The sequence below is a fragment of the Erinaceus europaeus genome, chromosome 12 (genome assembly GCF_950295315.1).
Source record: "Erinaceus europaeus chromosome 12, mEriEur2.1, whole genome shotgun sequence".
Classification (NCBI taxonomy): Eukaryota; Metazoa; Chordata; class Mammalia; order Eulipotyphla; family Erinaceidae; genus Erinaceus; species Erinaceus europaeus.
Genome location: NC_080173.1, coordinates 53,301,882 through 53,316,058, shown reverse-complemented (window position 1 = coordinate 53,316,058; position 14,177 = coordinate 53,301,882). Strand labels below are relative to the sequence as shown.

Below are 14,177 nucleotides of genomic sequence, written 5' to 3'. Positions count from 1 at the left end.
TGCAAAGTTCATTTGAGTTAAAAGCGTGTGTATGTATAAGGAAAATAGCAAGACTGAGACTTGTAATCCATTAAGTTGGTTCCTTTCTATCTTCTGAGCCTACTTTTTTCAGAGTATATTCAAAGATAGTATTTGTCTGCTCATAATCTGGCCAGGGTGGAGGAAGAGTTGAATAGCAGAGTGGGAGAAGAGACTGATTGCTTCCAGGTCATAACCCTTGTCAGGACTTGAGCCAGACCCAGAACTCTAAATCTCCCATCTGCAAACTCAGGAAGCCAAAGTACTTGCCTCACAGCCAGATATGAGGGCTATATACCATGTATGAGCACCTTGCCTGCTCTCTGTCTTGTAACTAGCTATCCTGTGAGACAGGTGTCATTTTCTTCCTCATTGTGTAGGTGATAGAATGGGGACTTAGAGAGACAAAGTCTGCCTGGGTTGGTGCTATACCAGGGAATTAACTGAAGGTCTAGTGCATGTGCCAGCTGGTCTCCCAGTCTGATTTTTTTATTCTCAGATGAGAGAGGGCAAGTATCAAATACTGTTCCACCATCTACAGTGTTTACATGTGGTGCTGGGGTTTGAACTCAGCTCTCACTCAAAGGATGGCATATACTCTTACCTGCTGGGTGATCTCCCAGCACCCTTGCCTGGGTTTAAATTCAGGCCTAAATTCCCTTCACTGTGGGTGAAAATGTTCTCTCCTTTTGCCATATTTCTTGGCCTATATAACATATATCAATTTCAGGGGTATTTGTTTATTTATTTATTTACTGCTATAAAGAGCTAGCTTTCATTTTCACTGCTTCCTAGCTAAAGTTGTCTCTTGTTCCCTCTCTGCTCTGATAGCTGGGGAGATTTGCAGAACTACAGCAGGGCAAGAAAAAATAAGACATACATTTGTAAACCGGATTCAGGCTGCCAAGGGAGAGGTATATTTATCACCCGGACAGTGAAAGAAATCAAACCAGGGGAGGATATGATCTGTCAGCTCTATATTTCAAAGGTACTTCCTCATTGTGATTATTTATGTGTCGCCCATGGCAACCTCAGACTCTAGCTCCACTGGACAGAATATGAAATGAGGGAATAGAGGGTGGGGGTGAGAGTCAAGCTGAATGCTGTCTTTTGCCTTGGACTTTGTCAGACCAAGCCTTCTGATCAAGGATGTGCCATGTGTTTCTTACCCTTGCACCCTTGTCAGTTGGTCCAGCCCTGCCAGGTTGATCCGTTGTCCCTAACACACAGCAAACTGGGAGAGCACTGTTGATCTGTGGAGACTCTTCCTCTCTTGGGTGAGGGGTATAGGAACCAGCTTTACTCCATGACTAGAGGTCAGAAGTCATAGAGGTATAGTCTACCGAAGGGGAGGAAGTGTATATGGAGTGGGGAGGACCGGCAGCTTCTGTGGCCAGCACTGCAAGAAGAACTCTTGCAAAAAAAAAACTGTGACAATAGCCCTGGAGAGGGACACTGTGTCCTGCATGACAGGACTTCTGTCTCTCTCTCTCTCTCTCTCTCTCTTTTTTTTTTAACCAGGGCACTGATCAGCTCTGGTTTACAGTGGTGCAGGGGATTGAACCTGGGACTTCAGGCATGACAGTCTGTTTGCATAACCATTATGCTATAGACCCCTGCCCATGACAGGACTTCTTTTTTTTTTTTTATATTTATTTTATTCCCTTTTGTTGCCCTTGTTGTAGTTATTATTGTTGTTGTTGTTGGATAGGACAGAGAGAAATGGAGAGAGGAGGGGAAGACAGAGAGGAGGAGAGAAAGATAGACACCTGCAGACCTGCTTCACCGCTTGTGAAGCGACTCCCCTGCAGGTGGGGAGCTGGGGGCTGGAACCAGGATCCTTATGCCGGTCCTTGTGCTTTGCGCCACCTGCGCTTAACCCGCTGCGCTACAGCCCGACTCCCCATGACAGGACTTCTTAATGTTACTTTGTTTAGTTGCCAGGAGATCTCTCAGAGATGGTTACTTAGTGCCACCTGGTGGATTAGGAAGTAGAGGGACAGTGTGGTATAGTGGCTTCTGCAGAGTCACATGACAAGAGAGCCCAAGCCTCTCCAATCTCCACCCCAACCTTGGCCAAGCATTGGCTGTACAACTCTAGGTAGCATTGGAGCAGACGCCACAAAAACAGATTCTCAGGGTGACTGTAAGCCTGAAGTTTCCTTGCAATGCTTGTTTGTGTGACTTTTCTCTTCTCAGCCCTTTATCATCGATGGGTTCAAGTTTGACTTACGGATTTATGTGCTGATGACATCCTGTGACCCTCTCAGGATTTTTGTGTATAATGAAGGACTAGCCCGTTTTGCCACAACCTCTTACTCCCACCCTTGCACAGACAATCTGGTGAGCTCAGGGGAATCACCCCCCCCCCAGTGTAATAGTAACCCCTAGTTTAAGTGGCCTGGCAATGGTATGCCTGGTTGAATGCATGTGTTACCATGTGTAAGAACCCTGGTCCCCACCTTCAGGGGGAAAACTTCATGAGCAGTGAAGCAGTGCTGCATGTGTCTGTCTCTCCCTCTGCATCCCCCTTCCCTCTCAATTTCTCTCTATCCTGTCAAATAAAATAAGTAAATAAAGTTTAAAACAATAATTTTTTTTAAAAAACTAGTTTATTTATTTTTAAAATAATCTTTATTTATTTTTTGGATAGAGACAGCCAGAAACTGAGAGGAAGGGAGAGATAGGGAGACAAAGAGACATCTGCAGCCCTACAGGTGGGGACCAGAGGCTTGAACCTGGGTCCTTGCGCACTGTAACACGTGTGCTCAACCAGGTGCGCCACCATCCGGCCCCTAAAAACTAGTTTAAATTTATGTTCTCAAGGCAGTGTGAATTTGGATATCATCTGAACATTTACTGTATACCAAGTGGCATGCATTCTCTCATTTAACCCTCCTAAGAGTCCTCAGAAATAGGAGTTGTCACCTCTATTTGACCTGTAGGGACATTAAAATGCAGAAAGTATAAAGAACTTGTCCAAGGTCACAGAGCTAGGAAGGGGAGAGACTGGGATTTGTGGCCAGGTCTGCTAGACTGCAAAGCCAGTCCCAGTTCTATTGTGCTCAGGAGAAAAGGAAATGGGAAAGCCTGTCTCCCTCCTCATCCCCATCTTCCTGGGTCCTCCTCCACTGAGGAGTTGGAGTTTCTTAGACTCCAAGCTATAGGATGCCTTTCTTACTCCCTCTGTTTTGCCAGTCTCAGATGTCCCTTCCCCATCTCCTTAAATGCCAGGGGAGGTGGGAGGGCACAGAGAGGAAATGGGCTGCCTGTCTTTCCTCCTGACCCCACAGACTGTGTCTCATTCCCCAGGATGATATCTGCATGCACCTGACTAATTATTCCATTAATAAGCACAGTTCCAACTTCATTGAAGACGCTCACTCTGGCAGCAAGAGGTAAGATTGCAGATTCTCCGTTTCTGCTTTTCTCCGTTAGTCTCAACTACTCTCAGATTCATCGTTGTTTCCGTCTTGGGTCACGTGGTCCCAGAAAGTATTTCTTTCCTCTAAACCCAGAACAGACACCACAGTCTCTGCCCTCTGACTGTTAATCATTAAGAGGAGGCCACATCATAAACTCTAGGAGACTGGGAGGAGGAGCTATAAACATGGACTGTTTCTCCTACTAGGATACATACATATAGACACACCACACCAGACTCTTATTACAGTTGGCCCTTCAGATATTTTCAAACCAATAGATATTTACTGATTACAAATCTACCACAGGGGAAGCATGTGCCAGGCAGATAGTTGTTCCCTGGCTTGTGGTTCCTGGGAGTGTCCCTCCAATAGAGATTCTTAAACAATGTGTCACCATGCCCTGGGTCTGGCTTCACAAACTTTAGGAAGGGCTGTGTGTGTGTGTGTGTGTGTGTGTGTGTGTGTGTGTGTGTGTGTAATGAATACATGAGTGGTCCAGGAGGTGGCACAGTGGATAAAGCATTGGACTCTCAACCATGAGGTCCCAAGTTCAATTCCTGGCAGCACATGTACCAGGGTGATATCTGGTTCTTTCTCTCTCTCTCCTATCTTTCTCATGAACAAGTAAATAAATTCTTTAAAAAAGAATACATGAAACTAGCTTCTCAAGTGACTCTTATATTCATGCTATCATCTAATTTTGCCTTGTTTGAATTTTAAGGAAAAGAGGAAATGAATTATGTTCACATGGCCAGGCAAGAGAAATAAGAAAAAGAAGATATTTGGTGGAGGTTTCCTGTGTGTTTGGAGTTTTATATATATTTTTTTCATTGAACTTTTGTAGCACTATGGGGAAGGTGTTATAATCTACTCTTATAGGTAGAAAACTATGAATTAGGTGCTATCTCCACTTTATAGTGAGAAAATCCCATTTTTGAGAGGTTAGGTAAGTTGCCCAGTATCAAACAGCTATAAATTTTAGAGCAGGAAGAGAAGGTAGGCTTTGCAGACTTTTTCATGCTCTTTTCCCTAACCCATATTTTGAAGTACTGATAAACTGGCATCAATTTAGCCTCAGAGCATCAGAGACATGTCATTTAAAAAAAGTATTGTATTTATTTTTGAGAGAGACACACAGAAACACCAGAGCACTGCTCAGCTCTGGCTTATGGTGGTGTGTGTGGGGGGAATTGAACCTGGGACTTTGGAGCCTCAGGAATCAGAGTCTGTTTGTATAACCATTATGCTATCTCCCCCACCCCAGAGACATGTCTTTATCCGACCTCGATGGCAGAGCTTCACAAAACAAACAGAAAACTAAGTTAAGGGCAAGAACTGAGCATCCTTCAAAGCCCTTCTATCACACCAACCTTCCATGTTGCCTTCTCTAGTCAGTTCTAGGTTGTGGTTCAGCCACAAAACCTAGGCAAAACCCATCTTCCCTGTGAGTATCTATATCTTCTGACTTCAATTCCTTACATTGCATGTGCTAGAGTAATGCTCTAGTTCTTTTTCTTCTTCTCCCTGTCATAAATAAACAGGACTTTTATTTGTTTGTTTTTAAATAAATCTTTGTGCAAAAGAAAACTGGGAAGCTTATAATCTATTTTGGAAAATTTATTTTTTTTAATATTTACTTATTTATTTTCCCTTTTGTTGTCCTTTTTTATTGTTGTTGTAGTTATTATTGTTGTTGTTATTGATGCCGTCATTGTTAGATAGGACAGAGAGAAACGGAGAGAGGAGGAGAAGACAGAGACAGGGAAAGAAAGATAGACACCTGCAGACCTGCTTCACTGCTTGTAAAGCAACTCCCCTGCAGGTGGGGAGCCGGGGGCTTGAACTGGGATCCTTAATCTGGTCCTTGTGCTTCACACCACGTGGGCTTAACCTGCTGCACTACCACCCAACTCCCCAATTTTATTTTCTTAACAAGACAAATTAGTTACTTTTTGTTTTTCATGTGAAAGGATTGGCTTCAAGGAATCAAGAACATTCCTAATGTGCAAGCCTCCATTCCCTCTTAATGGGAGACAGAAGAGTTGGGGCTCTGTAATAAGTGACTTTTGCTTGTCTATCTTCATGTAAATGCGTCCTTGGTTGTTTCATATGTGTTGTTTTCCCAAATAGTCCTTAGGTTTCTTTTTTTTTTTAGATTAATTAATTTATTTATTCTCTTTTATTGTTGTGGTTTTTTAAAATTTCTTTATTGGGGAATTAATGTTTTACATTCAACAGTAAATACAATAGTTTGTACATGTATAACATCCCCTAGTTTCCCATATAACAATACAACCCCCACTAGGTCCTCTGTCATCCTTCTTAGACCTGTATTCTCCCCACCCACCCACCCCAGAGTCTTTTACTTGGGTAAATACGCCAGTTCCATTTCAGGTTCTACTTATGTTTTTTTTTTTTTTTCCGATCTTGTTTTTCAACTTCTGCCTGGGAGTGAGATCATCCCATATTCATCCTTCTGTTTCTGATTTATTTCACTTAACATGAATTTTTCAAGGTCCATTCAAGATCGGCCGAAAACGGTGAAGTCACCATTTTTTACAGCTGAGTAGTATTCCATTGTGTATATAGACCACAACTTGCTCAGCTACTCATCTGTTGTTGGACACCTGGGTTGCTTCCAGGTTTTGGCTATTACAAATTGTGCTGCCAAGAACATATGTGTACACAGATCTTTTTGGATGGATGTGTTGGGTTCCTTAGGCTATATCCCCAGGAGAGGAATTGCAGGATCATAGGGTAGGTCCATTTGTAGTATTGTTGTAGTTTTTTATGTTGTCATTGTTGGATAGGACAGAGAGAAATGGAGAGGGGAGGGAAAGACACCTGCAGACCTGCTTCACCGCCTGTGAAGCGACTTCCCTACAAGTGGGGAGGCAGGGACTCAAACTGGGGTCCTTACGCTGGTCTTTGCGCTTTGCACCACGTGCGCTTTACCCGCTGCGCTACCGCCTGATTCCCAGTCCTGAGGTTTCTATAGCAAAGTTGACAATAATCTTGGGAATCACTGCAGGAGCTTTGCATGCAAAGCAGACTCTCAAGTAAGGTGCACTGACTGGGTGACCTCTTTCTCATTTCAACTGTGCTCTCTTGGATCCAATATGCTCTTTGAATTGCCTGGTAAGATTTTTCTCTCTTTTATTTAAAATTTTTTTTTATTTATAAAAAGGAAACATTGATTAAACTACAGGATAAGAGGGGTACAACTTCATATAATTCCCACCACCAGAACTCTGTATCCCCTCCCCTCCCCTGATAGCTTTCCTATTCTTTAACCCTCTGGGAGTATGGACCAAAGGTCACTGTGGGATGCAGAAAGTTGAAGGTCTGGCTTCTGTAATTGCTTCCCTGCTGAACATGGGCATTGACAGGTCGATCCATACTCCCAGCCTGTCTCTCTTTTTTCCTAGTAGGGTGGGGCTCTGGGGAAGCAGAGCTCCAGGACACATGGGTGGGGTTGTCTGTCCAAGGAAGTCTGGTTGGCATCTTACTAGCATCTGGAACCTGGTGTTTGAAAAGAGAGTTAATATACAAAGCCAAACAAATTGTTGAGCAATCATGGACCTAAAAGGCTGGAGTAGTGCAGATGAAGAATTGGGGGCTTTCTATTTTGTAGATAGCTAGTAGACCTATTTTAGTTATATTCCAAAGGGCCTCTGGCTATACTAATTTTTTTTTTTTGCCTGAGCCTGAAATCTGATATGCATGTGTATCCTAATTATTGTCTGGGGAGATGATATGGCTGGAAGAAGGACCAGAAAGCTGGATCAGGGAAGAGAGTAGCTCCCAAATATGGGAAAGGGGTATAAATATTGTTGATTGTATCTTTCTTTTATTTTCTTTATTTTTAAAAGTTTTTATTTATTTATTTTCCCTTTTGTTACCCCCTTTTTTATTGTTGTTGTAGTTATTATTATTTTAGTTATGGATGTCGTCGTTGTTGGATAGGACAGAGAGAAATGGAGAGAGGAGGGGAAGACAGGGAGGGGGAGAGAAAGACAGACACTTGCAGACCTGCTTTACCACCTGTGAAGTGACTCCCCTGCAGGTGGGGAGCCAGGGGCTCAAACTGGGATTCTTACACTGGTCCTTGTGCTTGGCGCCGCTGTGCTACCGCCTGACTCCCCTTTTTTTTATTATAAAGATTGATGAGAGGGAGAAAAAAACCCAGCAAACCAGAGCATCATCTGACACATGTAATGCTAGGGATCAAACTTGAGACCTCATGCATGAGAGTCCAATGCTTTATCTACTGTGCTATCTCCTGGCATGTGAGTCTCATTTCTTTTCATTCTTTTTTAAGATGATTTATTTATTTATTGTTTACCAGAACATTGTTCATCTCTGGCTTATGGTGGTGCTGGGGATTGAACCTAGGACCTCATAGCCTCAGGTATGAAAGCCTTTTTGCATAACCATTATGCTATCTCTCCAGCAGATGTCTCATTTCTTGTCCTGTCTTCTTATTCTCATTTTTTAAAAGATTTTATTTATTTATTTATTTATTTATTTATTTATGAGAAAGATAGGAGGAGAGAGAGAACCAGACATCACTCTGGTACATGTGCTGCTGGGGATTGAACTCAGGACCTCGTGCTTAAAAGTCCAGTGCTTTACCACTGCACCACCTCCCAGATCACTCTTATTCTCATCTTTCCTCTTTACTCCCTGGCATCTCCTCTTTTCATGTTTCCACTTCCTATACTTAAATTTCTAGGCAAACAGTTTGTATATAAGGGGTCAGGTATCTGTCCTCACCATTGTTTCTGTACCTCAGATTCACCATCTCTCTGTACAGACCAACTCAGAGATGACTGGTGCATACCATCAAATGTTTTCTCACAAACCTCTTTATATTAGATAGGTATCCTCTGGGATGTGTCCCAAAGTCCCTTCAGGAGACTGCCATATGACCCCAGAATCAGTGCTTTTAAAAGGCTCCCCCAAGTGCTTCTAATGACCATCAGAGGTTGAGTAACCTTGTTGCCAAAAGCTAACCCATGATATAGCATATAGGAGTTTTTATTCATTCATTAAGCTTTCCATCTATGATACCCAGTCTATGCCCCAGCCCATGTGTTATCTAGGTTACTGTGAAAATATACATACCATGTTATCACTATGCCCACTCTAGGGATTTGGAGGCTTGAGGAATGTGACTCCTGAAGACCCTTCCTGTACTGAAGCAACCTTGGTTGTGTCCACCTGGCTCCTAAATGTCCAGCCCTATTCACTCTGAAGTCTCACATCATTGCCTCAGGCGATCGCAGTGGGTTGCTCTGTCTCACAGCCTGCGTTTCCCTTGCAGGAAGCTCTCTACCTTCAACATGTTCATGGAGAGCCATGGCTACAATGTGAAACAAATATGGAGAGACATTGAGGATGTCATTATCAAAACTATTGTTTCAGCCCACCCCATCATCAAGCATAACTATCACACCTGCTTCCCCAACCACACACTGAATAGTGCATGCTTTGAAATCCTAGGCTTCGACATTTTGTTGGACCACAAACTCAAGCCCTGGCTGTTGGAGGTAGGAAGTTTTGGGTGAGGGGTGCAAACCATTCTTTGTCACTGGGATCAGCTGGCTTCAGGATCATCTCTGCTCTCCTAGCTCGATTTCACCATTGTCAATTCCTGCCCCAGAGCTTGTCCAGGGCTTCTCCCTTAGATGAGAAATGGCCACCAGGGGGGGATAGACAGCTGGGTATTGAGATTTCCTTGTTCCTTCTTGAGGTCCACTTAGATTAGTAAACACTGGTTTTAAGCAGAGTGATTCTAAACACAGGACTGCCTTTTGTAGCAGAGGTACCTCCCAGAACGGGTGTTTATCAAAGTTGTTTAGTTTTTAATAGGCGCTCCTAGGGGCCTGGACCACCCAGTCCCAAGTAGCAAAAGAGACTAGTCTTGAATCTCTGGTCACAGGGTAGGGTGGGGAGCCACTGAGTGAGTTTTCTGTCTTTCCCAGACCCACAGGGTGTAGGAGGAGGAAGAAGGAGAGCCTCTGAGAAGCCTCTGTTTCTCTTGCTGATTGGACTTGTGCTGGGCAGTCTTTCTTTTTTTAAAAAAATATTTATTTGTGGTCTGGGAGGTGGCAAAGTGATAAAGCTTTGGACTCTCAAGCATGAAGTCCCAGAGTTCAATCCCCGGCAGCACATGTGCCAGAGTGATGTCTGGTTCTTTCTCTCTCCTCCTATATTTCTCATAAATAAATAAATAAAATAAAATAAATTTATTTATTCCCTTTTTGCCTTTTTTTTTTGTTTTTGTTTTGTTTTGTTCTTGTTTTAGTTGTTGTTGTTATTGATGTTGTCGTTGTTGGATAGGACAGAAAGAAATGGACAGAGGAAGGGAATACAGAGAGGGGGAGAGAAAGAGAGACACATCCAGGCCTGCTTCACTGCTTGTGAAGTGACTCTTCTGCAGGTGGGGATCCAGGGGTTCGAACTGGGATCCTTATGCCATTCCTTGCGCTTTGCGCCATGTGCACTTAACCCGCTGCGCTGCTGCCCAACTCCCAGTCCTTCTTTTCAAAGTCACTACTCACTATGCATCACAAGGGTGGGGGGTGGGGGCTCAAGTCAGAGGTGCTCCTGCCAGCTGCCTAGTACACAGATTCAAGTCTTCAGAGCAAAGAACCCAGGACTGAAGAGAGCCCCTATGTACATATCAAGAAGGAGTGAAGTTAAAGGTAGAAAGCCAGTAGGGCAGAGGACCTAGTGGGGGTTGTATTGTTATATGGGAAACTGGGGAATATTATGCATGTACAAACTATTGTATTTACTGTTGAATGTAAAACATTAATTCCCCAATAAATTTTTTTTTAAAAATTAAAAAAAAATTTTTAAAAAGCCAGTAGGGGTTCTGCTTCATCCTGACCTCAATGTGACTGCAGACCAGATGCTCCCTACCTCTCCTTTCAGCTCATCTTGAAGTCAGGATTCCAGGTTAGGCTTTAGCCTCCTCAAGGCTTGTTTTTCAAACTTGACAGTCCAACCCATTACCTGCTGTCTTTCCCTCATAGGTCAACCATTCTCCTAGCTTCTCCACTGACTCCTGGTTGGATAAAGAGGTGAAGGACAGTCTGCTATATGATACCTTGGTCCTGATCAACCTAGGAAGTTGTGACAAGAAGAAAGTCCTGGAGGAGGAGAAACAACGGGGACGGTGTCTGCAGCAATGTCGTTCTCGGGAGACCAGGTATAGCTGTGTCCCTGGTCCCTGAGGTTGTTCTCTGAGACTTCCCTGATCCCAATAAGATTTGGCTGTCCGGGTCCAAGTTATGACTCCATAGTTTTTCAGGGATATTGCTTGAATGCCACTTTGCAGAACCTCAGTGAGACATTAGGTTGTCAGGGATTAAATGAGATTATATGTATAAAAGGATTATCACAGACCTGGCCCCTTGATTTATGTTTGAGACTATTAAGTATCTTGCCTAGAATTTGTGGGGAAGGAGGAGCAGTTCTAACAAATGACAATCCTATTTGATAGATTAACGTATACTTGGAGAATATAGCAGTTTGAATAGCTTTCATATGAATATTCCTTTGATCTAAAAAAGGAAGATTATTACAACTACATATAATAAGATTTTATTAATATCATGGGAAAATCCAGGGATTACCACAGAAAAAAAAGTAAACTATTCCTGTTTTGTTTTGTTTTTCCCTCTTTCACCAGGCTTATCACTTACAGCTGCGGTGCCTGCATGACAAACCCACAACTCCCCGCTGCTGTTTTTGTTTTTTTTCCTTTCCATTCCTTTCCCTTATCCTGCCATTTCCCTTTTTCCCTTTCCCCTTTCCTTTCTTGTCTTTTCTTTTCTCTGTTTTGATAGAGACAGGTAAATAGAAAGAGGTTAGAGTGAGAGGAAGAGAGAGACACCTGCAGCACTACTCCACCACTGGTGAGCCTTCCTTTATGGAGATAGGAATGGAAGGCTTGAACCTGAGTCCTCTTGGATGGTAATATTTGTGCTTTACTAGATGCAATACCACCTTGCCCCTTGTTAAAAAAAAAAAAAGGAAAAATTAATTCAGTGGTTGGGCCAGCAGGGCAGCTCACTTGAATAGTGCATTTGCTTTGTCTTGCATGACCCAGATTTGAGCCAAGTCCTCACCACACTAAAAGAAGCTCCAGGGAGACAGGCGGTGGCCCAGTGGGTTAAGCGCACGTGTTGTGAAGTGCAAAGACCTGTCTAAGGATCCAAACCCTGGCTCCCTACCTGCAGGGGGGGGTCACTTCACAGGCGGTGAAGCAGGTCTGCAGGTGTCTATCTTTCTCTCCCCCTCTCTGTCTTTCCCTCCTCTCTTGATTTCTCTCTGTCCTAACAACAGAAATAACAATAACAGTAAGGGAAACAGCAACAGAATGGGGGGGGGAATTGCCTCCAGGAGCAGTGGATTAGTAGTGCAGGCACCGAGTCCCAGCAAGAAGGGGGTCAGGCTGTAACGCAGTGGGTTAAACGCACATGGCGCGAAACTTGAGGACCAGTGTAAGTATCCTGGTTTGAGCCCCCAGCTCCCCACCTGCAGAGGAGTCGCTTCACACATGGTGAAGCAGGTCTGCAGGAGTCTTTCTCTCCCCATCTCTTTCTTCCCCTCCTTTCTCCATTTCTCTCTGTCCTATCTGGCAACAACATCAATAACAATAATAATAACCACAACAATGATAAAAACAAGGGCAACAAAAGAGGAAAATAAATAAATATAATATTTAAAAAAAGAAGAAGCTTCAGTGCTGTGGTGTCTTTCTCTTTGTCTCTCTATCTCCCTCTTTATATCAAAAGTCAGCCTAGAGGAAATTAAACCCCAGTGATGACCAAAATAATAATCATTATAAAAGACAATCACATTATGATAGGGCAGTGCTGGAGAGTGAAGCTAGGGCTTCATGCATGCACTATACAACTTACTGGCCTTCCTAATCCAATTTTTCTCATATCTTTAAAGAGAGGGAGGGAAATTAAAGTATTTCTCCTCCATCTGTAAAGATTCCTTGGTGCTGTCCTTGTTGCTCCAATGTGGTGCTGGAATTGAATCCATGACCTCATAAGTGGTAAGGAGTATGAGCTTTACCCACTGATTTGTAGCCCAGCCTTTAGTTTTTAATTTTCTTTTTTAAAAATTTTATTACCTTTATTTATTTATTGGATAGAGACAGTAAGAAATCCAAAGAAACACCTGCAGCCATGCGTCATCATTTGCAAAGCTTTTCTCCTGCAAGTGGGGACCAGAGGCTCAAACCCTGGTCTTTGCACGTTGTAGCATGTGCACTCAACTAGGTGCACCACTACAACCACTGCCCAGCTCCTTATTTTTAATTTTCTTTTTTAAAAATATTTTTTTGGGGCTGGGTGGTGGCACACCTGGTTGAGTGCACGTATTACAATGCGCAAGGACCTAGGTTTGAGTCCCCGGTCCCCACCTGCAGGGAGAAAGCTTCATGAGCCGTGAAGCAGGGCTGCAGGTGTGTCTCTTTGTCTCTCTCCCTTTCTATCACTCCCTTCCCTCTTGATTTCTGGCTGTCTCTATCCAATAAATAAAGATAATAAAAATTAAAAAAATTTAAAAAATTTTTTATTTATTATTAGATAGAGACAGAGAGAAATTGAGAAGGGAGGGGGAGATAGAGAAGAGAGAGACAGACACCTGCAGCACTGTTCCACCATTGGTGAAGCTTCCCCCCTGCAGGTGGGGACTGGAGATTTGAACCTGCATCCTTATGCATTGTAATGTGAGTGCTTATCCAGGTGCACCATCACCTGGGCCCATTTTTTAATTTTCTACTGAGATTTTGGAGATCAAATTCAGGGTTCACTCATGTACATTACCACTGAGCAACCTCTGCAGCACTTTTTTTTTCTTACCAGAGCACTGCTCAGGTCTGGCTTATGGCAGTGTGGGGGATTGAACCTGGGACTTGAGAGCCTCAGGCATGAAAGTCTCTTTGCATAGCCACTATGCTATATCCCTACCCTGCACTTTTTTTTTTTCCTCCAGGGTTATTGCTGGGGCTCGGTGCCTGCACCACGAATCCACTACTCCTGGAGGCCATTTTTTCCCTTTCGTTACCCTGGTTGTTTTTACTTTTTTTTTTTTTTTTGAGATTTTTATTGATTGGGGGCGGGCAGTAGTGCAGTGGGTTAAGCGCATATGGCGCAAAGCGCAAGGACCAGGTGTAAGGATCCCAGTTCAAGCCCCGGGCCTCTCACCTGCGAGGGGGGGGGGTGTGCCTCACAAGAGGTGAAGCAGATCTGCAGGTGTCTATCTTTCTCTCTCCCTCTCTGTCTTCCCGTCCTCTCTCGATTTCTCTCTGTCCTATCCAACAACAATGACACTAATAACAACAACGATTCTTCTTCTAGCGTTTGCCCTTCTTCCGTAGCCAGTCAACAGGGTCAGGTTGAAAGCTGACAGGAGCTGCTTGTTGCTGGCTTTGAAAGTGACTGGGATCCATGTGGATTCAGTCGGCTAGGAAGGATCTTCAGTTTCCCCAATGAATGGGTACTCACGGGATGCACCACGAGAAGATCGATCCAATGCATCCCAACAACGATAAACAAGGGCAACAAATGGGAAAAAATAGTCTCCTGGAGCAATGGATTCATAGTGCAGGCACTAAGCCCCAGGGATAACCCCTAGAGGCAAAAAAAAGTTTTTTTTCTCTTGTTTGCTTTTCTCTTTTTTCTTTTCTTTTTTCTTTTTTGCGGG

At 43.5% G+C, this 14,177-nt stretch overlaps 1 protein-coding gene across 3 annotated transcripts in view; it reads left to right on the top strand.

Moving 5' to 3' along the window:
• Positions 1-14,177, top strand: part of TTLL6 (tubulin tyrosine ligase like 6) — a 65,552-nt gene that overhangs the window by 18,766 nt on the left and 32,609 nt on the right. For all 3 annotated transcript variants that reach the window (XM_060203660.1, XM_060203661.1, XM_060203659.1), the window contains exons 4-8: positions 850-1,006; positions 2,218-2,361; positions 3,331-3,416; positions 8,770-8,995; positions 10,487-10,662. In XM_060203660.1, coding sequence (XP_060059643.1) covers positions 850-1,006; positions 2,218-2,361; positions 3,331-3,416; positions 8,770-8,995; positions 10,487-10,662 — 789 coding nt within the window. The remainder of the gene's footprint in view (positions 1-849; positions 1,007-2,217; positions 2,362-3,330; positions 3,417-8,769; positions 8,996-10,486; positions 10,663-14,177) is intronic.